This window comes from Misgurnus anguillicaudatus, chromosome 9, assembly GCF_027580225.2.
Source record: "Misgurnus anguillicaudatus chromosome 9, ASM2758022v2, whole genome shotgun sequence".
NCBI lineage: Eukaryota > Metazoa > Chordata > Actinopteri > Cypriniformes > Cobitidae > Misgurnus > Misgurnus anguillicaudatus.
In genome coordinates, this window is record NC_073345.2 from 21529620 (window position 1) to 21547678 (window position 18059).

Here is an 18059-nt window from a genome sequence, read left to right on the forward strand (position 1 = left end):
TGCATCAAGGCATGACTGGTCCTCAGTTCATTCTTTATTTAGGCATAAGATCAAGATAGACAACTCTTTGCAAGTGCAAAATATTTAATATTACATTAGAAAAGTATACATTTCTGTTTAATTTGTGGTTTAACATTTAGCTACTAAATATTACAGATTGCCATAGACATATTATTAAGGAGAAACATTGCAAGATTAATATAGAACTATGTCATAATTGTTTATGTTTATACAACTTAATTTAATGTGCATAGTGTTATAATGCTTTATATAGCATCAGGTTTTACATCCAGTCCTGTGCGCTAAATATCTACATTACATTCCATTGATTTGAATGCACAGTTTAACTGAATAGAAGAACATACCTCTGTAAACTTCTTTTTGGCACAGATAATAATAGTACAGTGCAATAATAGACAATAAAACTACCCTGAAGGCACAATACTGATTGACTAACAAAAGCTGACATAAACTCATCCATCTTTAGCATCCTAGAGCCGCAGATATTCTGCCAGAAAGACCACAAGGATTTTGGTAAGATTCTCCACAGTGTGACTGTTAATTTTGTCTACTGTGTCTTCCATTGTGTGCATGAAAGATGGGAAAGGTGTAGCGATCATGTGCAGTACTGGAACTCCTGTGGTCAAAAATGTGAGAGGTTCAATTACATTATGACACTCAAGGCTGCCAGTATAGGATTTAACAGTATTGCATGAAGTGGAGTGCACACAAGTTTGTGCAAGGTCATTAAAACTTACTAATAGTTGATTATTACATTTAAACCTACACTATATACAACAATGCATACAGAAATAATATCATCTTCATCTTCAACTAAATTGTGCAATATACAGTAGATGGAAAAATTAATCTTAATGTTAACAATAAAAAAATGTCATACCACAATTTCAAAATTTACAATAAAAAATAACAATAGATTGCTTTGCTTTACCTCTCTGAAGGAAAGGAACGTGATCATCTTCAACCAGCCCCATGTTCACATCCTTTCTGAAATAGCTCTGCTCATTGGGATGGGAAGACAACAGGCCCAGACTGTGAAGTCTCTTCTCTTAAAAAGCAGAATGTGAAATATAATAAGAGGGACCAAAGATTAAGATCAGCACAGGGTTGGAATAAAAACACCTTTTGAACTTGGAAGTATTTCTAAACTATAGTTGTAAAATCAAACATTAGTTGTAAGACCCTTTATACCCATTAATGATTAACCAGTATTAGCTTAGTTTTAATAGAAAGTCAAATCAGTGTTACCTGCAGCGATGAGCCGGTCAAACCAGCGAGACGTGTTCTCAAAGTGATTCACAAACATGGGATCTGGGGCACCAATAAGGTCCAAAAGCACAAAAAGATCCTGCAAATTCAAGTTCCATGTAAGTACATCTATAGATGAATTCACAGATATAGAGAGGTACGTACACCAGCTCCTTAATCATCGTGTCTCACCACAGCATTCAGCAGTGTAGTGTGTTCAGAACCTGGAGGGTGGGGTATGCGGGACATCTGCTCTGCGAGGTGCCGTGAACCATATAGCGAGTCTGTTGGAGTCCAATCCTCAAAAGCTTCTTCTCCATCAAAAAAGACCAACTGCAGGGTCACCCTAGACCTCTTCACAGACAGAAGAGACTGATATGTTAACCTGTATGTCTAAACAAATGCCTTAATATCAATCTTGAATGGTCCTGTTAAAATCAATCAAGAAAATTCATCAATAATTTACTGTAGGTGTTCACAGTCTCCAAAAATATAAAATTATATCTGTTTGTAAAATCTTCTTTTCCTGATCAAAATCATTACAGGTTTAAAAACAGACTTGACTTTATATTACTTTACTGCCTGTGCAAAGTGACCTCCTCACAGACATATACAGTATTGCACTGCTTATCCAAGGACAGCATGATATAGATTAATAAACTGCTGGTGATATAGTGTCATGCTCGTTTTCCAGCTCCCCTAGCTTTAAACATGTAATTTCTTACCAGTTTGGAATCCATTCAGCTGATGTCTGGGTCTGGCGGTGCCACTTTTGGCATGGTCCATTGAATCTGATTAGACCATTGGCATCACGCTCAAAAATAACCAAAGAGTTTCAATATTTTTCCTATTTAAAACTTTAATAATATTAAATAATATTACGCAGTGCCCGAAAATAGTCCTCTGCTATTGGAAGTTAAGAAGGGGACTATTTTCAGGCGCTGCAAAATATCATTGCGCCTCCTGCAGCCATGTTATGGCAGCAAAGTCCTTGATTATTACTCCAGAATGAGCGTATAGTTCCTAACCATATCTGCCTAGAAAATCGCAACTTTAAATTTTCCGTCGGTCTTAGTACGCGATGTAACTACAGAAGAGTCAAGTTTTAGGAAAATATCAAAACTCTTTGGTTATTTTTGAGCGCGATGCTAAATGGTCTAATCAGATTCAATGGATTTTGCAAAGCTATGCTAAAAGTGGACCCGCCAGACCCGGAGATCGGCTAAGGCCCTGTCCCAAATGGCACATTACGGACTTGTGGTCCTCCTCAGAGTCCACATTTGATGACATCATAGAGTGCAGACTTTAGGGACCCTTGATGCGAGTCCACGTGGGTGCACTGGAGTCGTGTTTTGGGACATACTCGAGCGTCACGTCGGAAATAGGATGGGAAGTTGCTCGTCAGTGTGAACTCCTCCCTTCCGTCGTCGGATTGGTCTGATTGCTCTTTCGCATGGACTTCTGGGTTGGTAAAGTGCGTGAAGCCTGCTGCAGTGCGGGTTTCGCCGGAAACCGTATCAAGGGGGCAAAGGGGGCGCTGATGAGCACACTTTAAAGCGTAAAAATGACAGATGGGACACCCTATGGACTAGCAGACTAAGCGAGCACAGCAATTTAAGTCCACGAGACCGAAAGTCCACATGAAGTGCCTTAATGGATCCCAAAACAGTAAAAGTCAAATGTTTAACTCTAGTGGAGCTGGAAAATGAGCATATTTTCAAAAAAGTGGAGTGTATCTTACCCACAGATAGATGTGGGCCATATTCATTTGAAACCAAAGCTGTTTAAAGGAATAGTTCACCCAATATGAAAGTTAGTTCATATATCCTTATAAATTTATATGGAATTGGATATTGTCCCATTTTTAAAGCTCCATCCATTTATCAAAAACTAATCTTGTGATTGTAAGGAAACATCAATATTTCAAACTTTATAAATAAAAGAGAGAGAGAGAGAGAGAGAGAGAGAGAGAGTTCACTAGAAATTTGATATGTCTTACCCAACATTACATAAACCCATTGCTTTACATCAGAAGACATTTAATAAATGTATGAATTTGTTTTTGATGGATGAATGCACTTTTTGAAGAAAAATTGGGGCACTATCCAATGTTTTTTGAGCTTTTAAGAACTAGGGCACTATTCAATGCCACTGTAAAGCTGAAAAAGCCAGGATATTATTTAATATAACTCTCACTGTTTTTGCCTGAAAAAAGTCCTACACACCTAGAATAACTTGAGGGTGAGTACATTTGTCATTTTGGTGAACTATTCCTTTAACTTTAGTGTATGTACTCAAACCTGTTAATGCCAGCTCACCATCTGCTTGTGTTTTTTTAGGTGTGGGTCCAACGCAGTAACCAGCTCCAGCATCATTGCACAGGGGACAGCTGAATCACTAGCGCCCACAAACACCTTCTGTGGGTCACTAGGATCTTTAGGTATGGACTTGGAGTCATAGTGACAAGCCAAAAGCAATCTGCGAGGAGCTCTGGGGTCTAACACTGCCAGAACATTAGAGAAACTGACGGGGCCACGAGGTGTCACAGAGATAAAGGTGTCGACATCTACAGACCAGCCCGCAGACAGCACGTCCAGCTTAGAAAAGATGTGCTAGGATCACAAAAAAATTTAAACACATTAGTCAGTGACATTAAAAGAAGTCAGCAAGATCTGAGATTTAATTGAACAAAAACAAGGCTGATGCTTCGTAATCTTAAACTCACTTTTCTAGCAGCTCGGCTCCCACGACTCCCTGGTTGTCGATCATTGAGAATGGGTTTCAGATGAGCATACCTAAGTCTTCCCCAGCTTACCTCAGACACGAGTCGCTTCACCTGAGCCACAGTGGGGCGTCCCGGCTGGTGATTGAGCTGAGGTTAAAGACAGCAGTAAGGATACAGAATGTGATACGATGTACAGAATAAGTTAAGTTGTTTTATAATAATGCATGAAATTAGTATAAAGTGTATAATGTTAGATAAATAAAAAGCAAATGCATGCCCTGCAGAAAAATCCATGTGGTTTCCAATGCAAATACCATATCAGCTGTTTACATTAATAACCATTAAAAAATCATAAAGTGTGTCTGAGCCTTATTCCAGATGGATTTAATTGTATTCTATTATAGCATCCCACTAACAGAAGCCAACACCACATTACACCCACAGACAACACTAGTTCCCATTAAAACCATGCAATTCCCATTATAACTATTAAATGATGTACTTTTTATTTCTGATAGTTTATTTCTGCATGTTGTCTTTGTCTTACTTTGTCTTTAAATAGGTCTGGGGGTCTGGGTGGTAAGTCCAAATCTGTCGTTTGCTGGTCAGATAACGTTAACGCCACAGTTAATGTCATGGCCACGAGCACGCACAGAAACAGCAGCAGTAACCGAACACGACACATCGGTGGCAGGTCACAGCAGCTCAGCCTGATAGTCGCTGCTTTATACTTCATGCTTCTCATCTTGGGTTTATGAAAGATGCCAAAACAATTATCAAACCTGTAGGGAAGAGAAATATGCAGGTCAAAATTCTTGCAAAATGTACATTTTTATTACAAGACAATAAACTGAACTATGACTGCCAATTTGTCGTATGCAAATCTGGCGCATTGAACTACGCATGATGCACATAAGGGACAGCTATTTAATTATGTAAATAATTAGTCTGTTTCGTGCAAACGAAATTAAATGGTAAACCCCTTACGTTTATGTTTAATGACCAAACATTTGTTTTAAGAGAGAGTCGAAAAGGAGCACTTACCACCAGCAGCCCAGAAGGACTGGCACACCTCTGCCTTATACAATCCGTTATGGTCTCTTGAAATGAACAGGACATAGTGCTGAATGAAGAGAGAAACGAGTCTGGGGAGCATTTCATCACCATCGCTACTTGATTCTAGTTGCTGGTACCCCTGTCTCCTCTGATTCGCCCTTGATGTTTACACCGTCGATGCTGGACTGGTTAAAAAACGATCGTGCTCTCGGTTAACGTTATACAGGACAGGGAAAGATGTGCGCAGCTCCCATCACACACGCACTGACTGACTGACTGTCCTCAATCACTCACAGATTCAGCAGTGAAATATTACAGATATATTTAAATAATAGTGCACTGTAGTTTTACAGTGGAAAATGACAAGCCATTATTGTTAATACATTATTATTTTATTCAACTATTTAAATATGTCTGTAAACACGTAAACATTGTTGGTAGAGATATGTAAAAAAAAAATAATGTTGGCATATTTTTATTTCGCAAATGTTCGTAAGAAACTTTAAAGGCCAGGCAACAACCTAGTAACCACACATCCAATAAATTCACGAGCTCTGGGTGAACGGGGCAAAGTTTGAGGCTCCGTGTTAGCCAATCAGAGCAGGCGTTGATGCCGATTGGCTCTGCTCGTCCAATCACAGCTGAAAAGCTCTCAGCTGCTGGAAATTTAATTGCTGTATTATTAAATGTACAGTATTATGTGCAACAACTCCCGTCGCATGAAGAATAATACAGGTAAGTTCTCATGTACAGAGCAAAATATCCGTCAAAATATGCATTAATTTACAGAGAACATTTTAAAGAGACTTGTCAACGATCAAAGATGTTTTCTTTAGCTACCTCCATAACGTTAATATCATGCAAGATAAAATAATTGTTATATATTTGTAATTAACAGATCGTGAAACAAACATCAGACTTATTCTATGTAATAGATTGCCATTAAACATAATAAATAATAATTTATTTATACCTCAAGTAAAAAAAATTTATGTGCTCTGGTAAAAATTTCAGTCCTCTATGAGCATAATTCATAAAAAGTATTTTTCCTTTGTTACTTTGCAAGAATAGTGTCGTAAATATAATAGTGCATAGGCCTAACAGTGATTGTACAAAATCTTTGTTTAAAACATTATCACGTGACTCACAGCTCCAGTTTTGTGACCACAAGAGATGCGATGATGCATTGCTTTGACTTTGTCCAGAGTCACATTCATAGTATGAAAAGTCACCTTCCCCTCCATTGCCTTCCTAAAAGCAATACGAACGGTCTGTTTCTTTTATGCTTTTATCTTAATACAATGATACAAAAGTATGACTTCATCTAAAGTTTTAAGTTTTATCATCTCTGTCCTTCTAAAGATGCAGAGAGGGAGAGCGAAGACACTCGAATGCCAGAACCTGGTACACCACCACAATTCCTTACAGCCAAAAACAAGCACACCTATAGTCGCCTAAACAAAACTACAGGTAAAACATTCAGTAAAATGCTTTATCGGTCAAAACTGTGGGGAAATGGTCTGAGAATATGATCAGGCATTTAAGAGCTGTCGGCTCATGGGGTTAGATTTTGACCATGCCGCAGTCCCTTTTTTGCAGGTCACCCTATTGTTAAAAAAGTATTTTGACTTATGCTTTATTTATTTTTAAATAGCATGGTTGAATGGCAAAAATAGGGACCATAAAAACAATGGCACAGAAAGATTTTTCATAACTGCTATTGAGGAGCCAGAACCCAAGGATAGTGTGTGTGATGGACACAATAATTCATCCGAAGTTCAGACTGCAGAAGACAAAGAGACGTGGCCTGGGGAGGACAGAGAACCATCACAAGGTTCTCTAGACTCCAATTCTACATCCACCTCTTTCAATACAGGTAAAGGAAATCACATCTATTGTTAAGCCAAATGAAGAATACATTTACACCACAAACTGTGATTTAAGTTAAAAGATAACTGGTATTTTGTTATCAGGGAGCTCGGTGGATAATGAATCTTCCTGTAGTGTTTGTGAAGACCAAACAGGAAATGAGGGTGGAAGTCCAGGAAGAAACATTTTAGATACACCTCCATCAGGGTTTGTGTGTTTTTTATTGTAACAACTTACAAGCTTTTAAACAAGTGATTTGGAAACCTGCTGGATAGAGCTGGTTGGTTAAATGAGATGTTTGTTGAACAGAGAAGTCTTCCTGTCTGGCTCTTTCCTCTTATAATTTTGGTGAATATCAAGAAATGACAGCTCATTTTAAAGATGTTTGCTTTGTAACTAATACAGTTTTTCTACATTTAAGGATTCTTCTAAGAGACCCCATGCTTGGAGCTTTTCCGACTGCATGGAAGAAGCGTTTGCTGATTCGCACAATGCTACCAGAAACACCAACACAGCCTCGGCACCCATCTGTGAGGACAGCAGACAACCTGATCCTCAGCCCGTCACTGCTCTCATCACCATCTCAGGGCCTGAACCATTTTCTCCTTCCTGAAGGACAAGAGACACTACAGGGTAAAGCATTACAGGACAACAGTTAGATTAGATGACATACACTCACCTAAAGGATTATTAGGAACACCATACTAATTTGACCCCCTTTCGCCTTCAGAATTCTATGTGGCATTGATTCAACAAGGTGCTGAAAGCATTCTTTAGAAATGTTGGCCCATATTGATAGGATAGCATCTTGCAGTTGATGGAGATTTGTGGGATGCACACCAGGGCATGAAGCAAAGATGCTCTATTGGGTTGAGATCTGGTGACTGTGGGGGCCATTTTAGTACAGTGAACTCATTGTCATGTTCAAGAAACCAATTTGAAATGATTCGAGCTTTGTGACATGGTGCATTATCCTGCTGGAAGTAGCCATCAGAGTATGGTCATAAAGTGATGGACATGGTCAGAAACAATGCTCAGGTATGCCGTGGCATTTAAACGATACCCAATTGGCACTAAGGGGCCAAAAGTGTGCCAAGAAAACATCCCCCACACCATTAAACCACCAACACCAGCCTGCACAGTGGTAACAAGGCATAATGGATTCATGTTCTCATTCTGTTTACGCCAAATTCTGACTCTACTATCTGAATGTCTTAACAGAAATTGAGACTCATCAGACCAGGCAACATTTGTCCAGTCTTCAACTGTCGAATTTTGGTGAGCTCGTGCAAATTGTATCCTCTGTTTGTAGTGGAAATGAGTGGTACCCGGTGGGGTCTTCTGCTGTTGTAGCCCATCCGCCTCAAGGTTGTGTGTGTTGTGGCTTCACAAATGCTTTACTGCATACCTCAGTTGTAACGAATGGTTATTTCCGTCAAAGTTGCTCTTCTATCATCTTGAATCAGTCGGCACATTCTCCTCTGACCTCTAGCATCAACAAGGCAATATTCGCCTGCCGCATACTGGATGTTTTTCCCTTTTCACACCATTCTTTGTATACCCTAGAAATTGTGCGTGAAAATCCCAGTAACTGAGCAGATTGTGAAATACTCAGACTGGCCCGTCTGGCACCAACAACCATGCCACGCTCAAAATTGCTTAAATCACCTTTCTTTCCCATTCTGACATTCAGTTTTGAGTTCATGGGGTGTGTCTTGACCAGGACCACACCCCTAAATGCATTGAAGCAACTGCCATGTGATTGGTTGATTACATAATTGCATTAATGAGGAATTGAACAGGTGTTCCTAATAATCCTTCAGCTGAGTGTATTGTTAAATAATGTAGATTAGCATTCACACTTTTTATTAAATGAATGCCTTAATGGTACACATAATGGAATAATAACAAGTGAGATCTGCTTAAAGCCAAATGGGGACATGATAGTATGAAATAACAAACAAGACAGCTTTGCTGTAATGCTGACCGTGCAACCTTTTTTCACCACAACAGCATTATTCGAGGATGTGTGGGTCACACCAGAATCTACAGACTTAAAAAGTCCCAGGATGCTATGCAGAACAGCAGAAAAAATAGTAGGCCAAACATGATATTTTGTTGCCTGAATATACAGTGGGGCTCAAAAGTCTAGGTGCATTGAAAATCTAAGATTTAAAATGGAATATTAACCTGCAAATAAACATTTAAACAATGCAGAACTACAGTGATAACATCATCAGTAACAAATCTTTGAGAGACACATTTGTAACTTTTAAAATACAAATGTGAGATGTTCTTGATCCACTGAGACACACAAGATTGAAACACTCACAAATAATGGTGAGGAGATATCATTCATGCCAGGCCAAGTGCATGCAAATGCAAATAAAAAGGAGGAAACATCTAATACTATGACATTCCAAAATGTATGCAATAAAAGAAGCATTTTTCACTTTCAGACATTTGGACCCCACTGTATTTTTTTCCCCAAAAGATATTGAAATATTTATTTTTAGTAAACCTCCTATTTATGGTAACTTCTTTATACTTTATAAACAGAAGACACCCTTTACTCCTGTGAAAAGTGCTGGCAGTGGCTGTCTGTCCTCACAAACTGAGGAAGGGGATAAAGTTTCAGAGGATGAAATCTCAACCCCAGAACATTTTGTACCTTTGAAAAAAGAAAGAAAAGCATCTAAGCAAAGACGCACTGCGGGAAAAAGACGTATTCAAACAGAAGATCCGAGCACCAAGAAGAAATGTGTGAATGGATTTATTATGTTCTGCCGAATGAACAGAAAAGTGTATATCAGGTGTGTACCAGCCCTTATTTATCATAATATTAATAACGCAGCTACCGGTAGACCCTTACAAATATTAAAGGTAAATTTGATCTTTTTAAGAGAATCACTCACTATGATCCCTCCCCAAATATACTATATTGGGGGCCTGATGTAACATTGGTTTAAAGGTGCAGTGTGTACATTTTAGTGGCATCTAGTGGTGAGGTTGAGAATTGCAACCAATGCCTCAGTTAACTGCTCACCCATCGCATTTAAAACGCATAGAGAAGCTACGGTAGCCACCACCAGACAAACATGTCATCTTCGGAGACAGCTTCGTAAAAAAGTTTGTCTGTTAAGGGCTTCAGTAGAAACATGGCGGCACAAAATGGCGACTTCCATGTTAGGGGATCTTCGGTATGTATGTCTCATTCTAAGGTAATAAAAAATAAGGGTTCATCATAAAAGTCTTTATAGACCCCTGATAATATAGTTTTGTATATTATTTTGCTTTTCGTTCAAGAGATCCTTTTAAAAAATTACACAATGCACCTTTAACCAATAGTGCGAGTTTGGGATAGGACTATCTGTTTGGCCGAACAACAAAGATGTGGGAGTTTTGAAAGGCATATTTACAGTTCAATTTTGTCTAGAAATTACACAGAAATTTTAATAATAATCTAACGTTTTTATTTTGAAACAGGTCCCACCCTGGTACAGCATCCACCACAGTCACCAAAGAGTTAGCCCATCTATGGCACGTCATGCCCAAGCAGGAGAGACGTTTATACTGGTAGACCTTCTGCATCCTCCAAATCTTCTGTATACTGTCTGATATAGTGAACTATTATACGAACACCTCTCTCTATTTTCTCTTTTAGCCTGAAAGCCTGGAAGTTCAGTTGTCAAAACAACCGCAATGTGCGTACTGTAACACAAGATGAAGGAATAGAGGCAGATGAACCCAGTCCACTCCACAGGTTACTGGCTCAAAAAGACACCTATTGTGCTATCAAACGACGATCCTTACACTTCATTTAGCTATACGGCACTGTGAAAATATACTTTTGTTCTGTAAACAATAGTCATCAAAGTTCATAGCAAAACAAACAGTAGCACTTTATAGTTCGATATAGTTAACATTAATCACTGTTGTGATTAAACACAATTTCAAGTATTTTATATATATATAGCATTCTACAATTATTAAAATAATTTATTGTATTTTTACTATGTTTTTATAGTTCTACTGTAATCATCATACTTAAACATATTTATATATTTTTAGTGTTTTTAATACAGTTTATCATCATTCAACAGAAGCCCATGTTTTCATTGTGACGTTACATTGTTTGATAAAAGAAAACATTCTCGATTTTATAACTGATAATACAGGAAAATTGTTAAGCTTGTATTTATATTTATTTATTTATTTATTTTATATATTTATTATAATGTTTTATATGTTTTTACAGCCTTAACTTAGTCTAATTATACAATAAGAAGCATTCAAATATCTATAACCCGTTTTTCAACTATGTTCTGGTTTGTACTGTGCTACTATTTCATCTTTATTAAAAGTTCTCTCTGCATATTTGCATGTCTTTGCTTCTGGCTCAATCGACCCCTCCAGGTGTTGCCTTTAAAATTTCGTAAATTTTGTGTAGTTGCGAAACCGCACACAGGGACTCCTCTCTCAGATGCTGGTTGCTTATGCGAAGCTTCAATACCTCGGCCAGCAGGGCCACCTTGTCCCTCTTCTCCTGAGGACACAAATGGACACATGATAATGAGCATATTTGTCAGAGGACAGAGGCACATATGGTGCGGATGAGTATGTTTGTCTCCTATCAGAGGACATTCTCATTTATAACTGTATGAAACTCACCTTCAGTAGATCACTGCTCAATCTCCTAAGCATCCCCTCCAGGTGCGAGAGTTGGTCAGGAAAGTCAATAAAAATATCACTGTAAATAAAACTGAAGTTTCTAAGTGCATTACTTATGCAATGAACATACATACATAACATAAACATGAATTTCCTGTTATACTGTTGTGGTGGCAGCTGAAAATTGCTACCAAAATTGCATTACATGAAAATAATTGGCAGATAAAAGAAAATGGTCAATTTACTCTGTATCTTCTTCGTTGTATGAGGGATTGGAGTGATGGTGTTGTGATGGTGTTCCTGGCCTGCTTGATGCAGGACTCATTTGTGACAGAAGGGTTGCCATCCTTTGTACTGTACAGTAAATATAGTGCAATCATTAAGTCGTTCATTTTGATATACAAGTGCATGAATGTGACTGCATTAATTTCCAAAACCTAAGTGGCAGCACAAGAAACAGCACAGGCACAAAATGCATTTCACAAAAATAAATGTTTTTATTGATTAAAAATGCAGTACTGTTCAAAATGAGGGCAGAAAATGGGTTTTATGTTATTGTAGCATGTTCATAGTTCATGCGTTGAACATCTTTATGGGGCACAAGGAAAGTTGCATCATATACAATTTTGCTTCTGTACTTACTCTCATAGGCTTGGGCTGCTTCAACCAGACTATCCCAGTCAAGTTGACAGGTTGTGTTTGGTAGGGGCATGGGTTCGGGATCAGGGTCTTGGTCCAATACCTCACATTCAGTCTGTTCAGGCATTGCCCAGCATTCTGGGTAAAAAAACCTAGTTAATGTCCATTTGGTTTGGCATTGAACACAAATATCTTCTTAACCCACTTTAAACTTAAAGGGGACATATCATGAAAATCTGACTTTTTTCATGTTTAAGTGCTAAAATATGGTCCCAAGGGCCTTAATCAACCTAGAAAATGTTAATAAGATCAACCCAGTAACTTAGTTTTGGTAAGCCATTCTCTGCAAGCATGTGAAAAAAACGTGAAATTTGTCCCCCCTTGTGATGTGAGAAGGGGAAAATACCGCCCCTTAATCTGCACTATCCAACCACGCCACTGCCATCTAGCACAGAGATCAGCTTATTTGCATGTAAAATGACACACCCATTTTTGCACACACCTACAAAGTGACAATTTTAACTTGATATAATAATGATCTATATGATATTTTGGGCAAAAACTTCACATATGTACTCTGGGAACACCAACGGTTTATCTGAAATCTTAAAAAAGTCTTGTGAAATGTCCCCTTTAAAGGTGCAGTGTGTAAATTTTAGTGGCATCTTCTGGTGAGGTTGCAAATTGCAACCAACAACTCAGTTTGCAATTTGCCTGTTAAGAGCTTCTGTAAAAAACATGGCGGCACAAAATGGCGACTTCCATGTAAGGGGACCCTCTGTGTATGTAGATAAAAACATCTCATTCTAAGGTAATAAAAACATAATGGTTCATTATGAAATTTATACACCCCTGATAATATAGTTTTGTATATAATTTTGCTTTTTTTGTCAAGAGATCCTTCTAAAAATTACACACTGCACCTTTAAATAAAACAGTTGAAAAGCAATTCATACCACTGCTAGAGATTTTTTTCCTTTTTTTAGCCAAAAAAAATCTTTCAATCTCTGTCTTCATTTTAACTGCATGAAAAAGTTTTCTTCTTCAAATTTTACCGAATTCTACAGAAGTGATATGGGTTTGGATTGGCATCATTTTCATTTTTGGGTAACCTAACCCTTTAATGTGCTACAGGAGAAGGAATAATGCTTGCCTGTGTTTTGCATGGAAAGATGGGTGGGTGTGGGTTCTGGATACGATTGGTTTACAGGACTGGATAACAAAGGACTGGCACAAAGCCCTGCCTCTTTTTGTTGAAAAGATGACTAGAAAGAGACAGAAAACAGGTTACAAATTTCTATAGCAATACTTCTAACATACCAGCATTCAGGAAAACAATAGTGTTTTTCCACATTTTTGTCCTCGGTTGTTTACTGCTGTGCATGAGAATACCTTACATACTGGATCACGCTGAGGGTCATCCTCTGTCTCATCCATCACAATGAGTTTTTTCAAATCTTCCAGCACTGTGCTCTTGCGAATAGGTCGTGGGGAACACGCTTCCCGCAGTGATGCAATCATTCGAGGCTGACCAAACACATTCTTTGAATTCATCTCTACCTGACTGAATAGTATAAATGAAGACATTGTTACTTTAATGTTTACAAAATATTAAATAGATTTTGTTTGGCTAAAATTAGGACATTTGTTTCTCATACTAACATAGCTTCTCGCCTTTTCACATGATTTTTGAAGTTATTTCCGACATCACAGTCTTCATGATGCCTAAAATCTATAGTTTGTTTTTGGCTGCTGTCTGGTTGAATCAAGCTGATTTGTGGTTGGCTAGGTGAGGTTTGGTCTGGGTCACTCTGAGAGGATTTAATGCCACCGTCAACACTCAGACTAAATCTCTCCTGACTCAGCTTTGGCAAACTTGCAAGCTGGTCGGTTGCATGCTGGCGCTCAGGAAACAAATGGGTGTTGATAGAAAGATGATTTGTGGTAGGCAAAATCTCAGTGAATAAATCCTGGCTTTGTGCAGCATGTTTGGTTGATAGATGACTGGAACTCCAAGTCGCAGATTGATCATTTCTATAAAGTTTTAGATTTGGCTCCTGTAGATTGGACAAACCGTGGTCGACATTTTTGCCGCGATGGTCCTCTATTTGTTGGAAGCGCTGGTTGAAGTTCTTCTTGCTGGATTGATCAAAGTTTGGTGGGGTTTGAGAAATCACAGCTCTCATCAAAGGTGGCGTTTGCACCACTGATGTTTTAACCTTTTGCGGCTTGCAGCACAAGGGGCTAACAGATACAAAACACAAAGAATATAGAAAAACGCATATTGTAGAGACATACAAACATGCAAACAGATAAACAGTGCATATGTTGCAAATAAATGCACAATGCAAGCACAAAGACAGACCCATCATTAGATCCTATTTAAAAGTATCCATGTTGTGCAGAGGAATCATTATGCAAATGCAAGCCATCAGAATCTGGGCTCCAAGAATGGACAGCAACTGACTGGAAAGTGCTGGTTAAATTTATTTATATATCGGTCAGGGAACAAGCCAATGCTGAGAATGTCCTACTTTTTAGTAACTGTCCCACCCATTACTGAGGGATCCCACGGGTGGGAGGGAAAGGAGGTGTCTAGATAACTGAAAGGACATTTATGTATTTATTCACAGATTCGTTGATCCACACACAGTGCATTCAAGATAAACATTTGGTCAGTCCTGAAATCAAACCCATGACCCTCCTGTTGCCAGGGCCAGTAGCTCCGCACTACACTTGCAGATAAAGGTACATAAGTTGTCACTGGGTCTTTGGAGGTGCAATTTTATTGGTACCTAAATGGTAAATATTGGGACCTTTTAAAAGGGTACCATCCCAATGCAGTGGCGGCCGGTGACTTCTTTTTGCAATGTGCGTCACAATGTATGTAGCCCGTCATGTGTGTGGTTCCTTATTTCAAAATATGTGTTCTGCGCGTCAAGTTAACCTATGTGCATCACGTGTCTTGTCAAAATAAGTGCCTGCTGCAGATGCGTCCAAAGGGTTTATGATAAAAGAGACGCTTGCATTCACCAGATTCTCGCATAATCTCATGCGTAATCAGAGTTTAGTGTTAAGGGGAGTGTCTTGCGTGTATTTGGTGAACGTGAGCGTCTCTTTTATCATAAATGGTGTGCAGCAGGCACTTATCTTGACAAAACACGTGATGCACATGGCTCGCACGATGCAACAAACACACACTTTGAAAACACAAGAAACATGCATGACACTCAAAACACTTATTTTGAATTTGCGCCTCTCGGATGAGCAGTCACGAGCCGCCACTGTCCCAGTGTCACCTTTTGTACCTTTATTCCTGACTATTGCTACAGAAAAGTGCTTTTATTTGTTTACATAGTGTTATATACCATATATAATGTAAATATAAATAATACAAAGGGGTATTTTCATAAGTTTTTTAAAAAGCTCACCCATGTGTGAGAACAGCAGTCCTTGAGCATGGAAGAGGCAATGTGTGACTATTAAATTCTTTCATGTTCCTCGTAGAAGATCCTTTTATAGCATTTTTTATGGACAGTGCAGCATCACAATGTTTGGAGCGTTGGATTTTTGGACTGTAGAAACCGGGTTGTACCAGCGGGTGCAGTTCAGGAGTGTTCCTGGGTGACCAAAAATTATTGGTGTAGGGTGAAAATGCACTCGAGTCTCTATTTGGCTGGAGAAAATGCGCCTACAAGACAAAATATATATTCTTCTTAATATTACAACCAAAACTCAGTAAATGCACAGATTTCTTTACTTATCCATATGCTAAAGTAACTTTAATCAAAACCATATTTTATGTAAAATCATAACTCACTCTTGGCAAGCTGTTGTATGACCATCGTGCTTGTGAATCTTCCCTATGGCATTCTCTTTCATTGCCAAGCAGTGAACGTGTGGCTGTTATCATATGCCATTCTCCTTATAAAACAAGACAAAAGCAGTCATGTTTCCATCACGTTGTCATATCACTACCAAAAAAACAAATCTTGCTTCCTCACCTGTACTGTCTCTTGTTCTGGAGGGATTTAATCTTGTGAATTCCACTTGATCACTTGATTTCCAATCTAGGTTGTCATGTCCATCTTGCATGGGTGAACTACAATGTAAAAGATCATAAACTCATACCGCTGCTGTAGCTAAATTCAGACCTGGAAAAGTTTAGAGGAGGTGGTGTCTTTGGAGGACTTGTAGACGCGGTGTAATTCAGATCCCAGAACGCAGACATCTTGGACTCAAAGGTTTTCTTTTTAACCTAATTTTTTTAATTAAAAAAGACACATGAAAACTAATAAGGCATGCGAGATGAATTTAAGACTCGAAGTGTCTCCAAGTCATGTGATTTTTTTTGTGGAGAGATTCAAATGATGGTACAGAGCGCTCCGATTCAAGAGAGCGGGCGGAGAGAAGATCTTTGTGGGCTCTTCAGCAGCTGAATGAACAGAGGATGGGATTGTGTTGTTAAGTCTGGTGGCTGTTGTTAGTGCTGTGCTTGTTTGCTCCAGGCAACATTAAATGCTTTTGTGTGCCTCAAAATAAATTGAAAATATAAGATTAGTATGTGGATTCCTGTATATTGCTAACAGGACTGTTCCTAGAAATTCTGCAGGCTATTTGATTTTAACAAATACAATTCAGAAGGAGTTCAGATGCAAAACCCTCTATGTGCATCTGACGTGTTTTCTTGTACTGTAAATTAACTTTTTTTAATCAGGCTCTTATGTTTAGGTTCAGTAATTTCACTTTAAGGGCAATGAAAAGGTCAATTCTGAAATGCATTATTTTCACAAATGTAATTTCGTTGGTAGGCTACTTAACAAATCTGACTGTATTTTGCTGCAAAACCCTCTAAATGCATGCAAGCTTTCTTGCCAAAAACCTCCACTTCTTAAAAAAATAAGTCAGTAAACAAGTCAGCAAACAGTTGCAAAATCACTAAATATAAAACAACACTGCAAAAAATGATTTAAGACAAAAAATTCTTATTTTTGTCTGTTTTCGGTAGAAATATCTAAAAAATTCTTAAATTAACATGGGCAAAACGACCCAGGAAAATAAGTCTAGTTTTTTGACCAAAAATATCAAATTTAAGAAATTTTGTGCATAAAACAAGCAAAAAAAATCTGTTAATGGGGTAAGCCAAAAAATCTTGAACATTTTCCTTAAACACTAAATTCAAGAAAAATGTGCTTACCCTATTGTCAGATTTTTAAATTTGATATTTTTGGTCTAAGAACTAGACTTATTTTCTAGGTGGTTTTGCTCATCAAGAAAAAGTATCTTAATTTAAGAATTTTTTGATATTTTTACTGAAAACAAGACAAAAATACTAAGATTTTTTTTCTTGAAAATCATTTTTTGCAGTGTACACTTTCTTACTTAGTTAAGATGCTTTTTCTTGATGAGCAAAATGACTTAAGAAAATAAGTCTTGTTTATAGACAAAAATATACAATTTAAGTAAATTTATACTTAACAAGCAAAAATATCTGCCAATGGGGAGAGAAATTATCTAAAAATAGGTTTTCTTTTTTTCTTAAACACTTAATTTAAGCAAAATTTTCTCACTCCATTGGCAGATAATTTTGCTTGTTTTAAGCACAAATTAACCCTAAATTTTATATTTTTGTCTAAAAACTAGACTTATTTTCTTAGGTAATTTTGTAAATCAAGAAAATACATCTTGATTTAAGAATTTTTAGATATTCCTACTGAAAACAAGACAAAAATACGAAGAAAGTCATTTTTTGCGGTGTATAAACATTGCAAATGATGAAAATCAGAATGTAAAAATAAAGACTGAACCACACATAAGGGGGTGCTGTGAT

At 37.9% G+C, this 18059-nt stretch overlaps 3 protein-coding genes across 8 annotated transcripts; 1 reads left to right on the forward strand and 2 right to left on the reverse strand.

The window, feature by feature from the left end:
* Window positions 1-21: 21 nt before the first annotated feature.
* qpctlb (glutaminyl-peptide cyclotransferase-like b) lies at window positions 22-5453 on the reverse strand. Its single transcript, XM_055180636.2, has 8 exons — window positions 5039-5453; window positions 4542-4776; window positions 3995-4141; window positions 3588-3881; window positions 1462-1623; window positions 1270-1369; window positions 953-1069; window positions 22-637 (listed from the first exon to the last, which is right to left on the reverse strand). The coding sequence occupies exons 2-8, from the start codon at window positions 4737-4739 to the stop codon at window positions 492-494; spliced, it is 1164 nt and encodes a 387-aa protein (XP_055036611.1). The 5' UTR covers window positions 4740-4776; window positions 5039-5453; the 3' UTR covers window positions 22-491.
* Window positions 5454-5585: 132 nt separating this feature from the next.
* On the forward strand, window positions 5586-10743 carry meiosin (meiosis initiator). 3 transcript variants are annotated; one of them, XM_055180634.2, is made up of 11 exons: window positions 5616-5785; window positions 6201-6319; window positions 6413-6520; window positions 6705-6809; window positions 6843-6926; window positions 7024-7126; window positions 7341-7552; window positions 8933-9015; window positions 9479-9732; window positions 10406-10495; window positions 10584-10743. In XM_055180634.2, the coding sequence occupies exons 2-11, from the start codon at window positions 6229-6231 to the stop codon at window positions 10741-10743; spliced, it is 1290 nt and encodes a 429-aa protein (XP_055036609.2). In that variant the 5' UTR covers window positions 5616-5785; window positions 6201-6228. The 3 variants fall into 3 exon arrangements, with proteins under 3 accessions (XP_055036610.2, XP_055036609.2, XP_055036608.2); XM_055180633.2 differs by having other exon boundaries at window positions 6705-6926; XM_055180635.2 differs by lacking the exon at window positions 6201-6319 and having other exon boundaries at window positions 5586-5785; window positions 6705-6926.
* Window positions 10744-11318: 575 nt separating this feature from the next.
* Window positions 11319-16327, reverse strand: LOC129424066 (uncharacterized). 4 transcript variants are annotated; one of them, XM_055180629.2, is made up of 10 exons: window positions 16234-16327; window positions 16050-16153; window positions 15661-15920; window positions 13904-14473; window positions 13631-13793; window positions 13383-13494; window positions 12233-12367; window positions 11836-11944; window positions 11591-11681; window positions 11319-11465 (listed from the first exon to the last, which is right to left on the reverse strand). In XM_055180629.2, the coding sequence occupies exons 1-10, from the start codon at window positions 16322-16324 to the stop codon at window positions 11319-11321; spliced, it is 1782 nt and encodes a 593-aa protein (XP_055036604.2). In that variant the 5' UTR covers window positions 16325-16327. The 4 variants fall into 4 exon arrangements, with proteins under 4 accessions (XP_055036604.2, XP_055036605.2, XP_055036606.2 ...); XM_055180630.2 differs by having other exon boundaries at window positions 11591-11669; window positions 13622-13793; XM_055180631.2 differs by having other exon boundaries at window positions 13622-13793.
* Between the last annotated feature and the right edge of the window lie 1732 nt (window positions 16328-18059).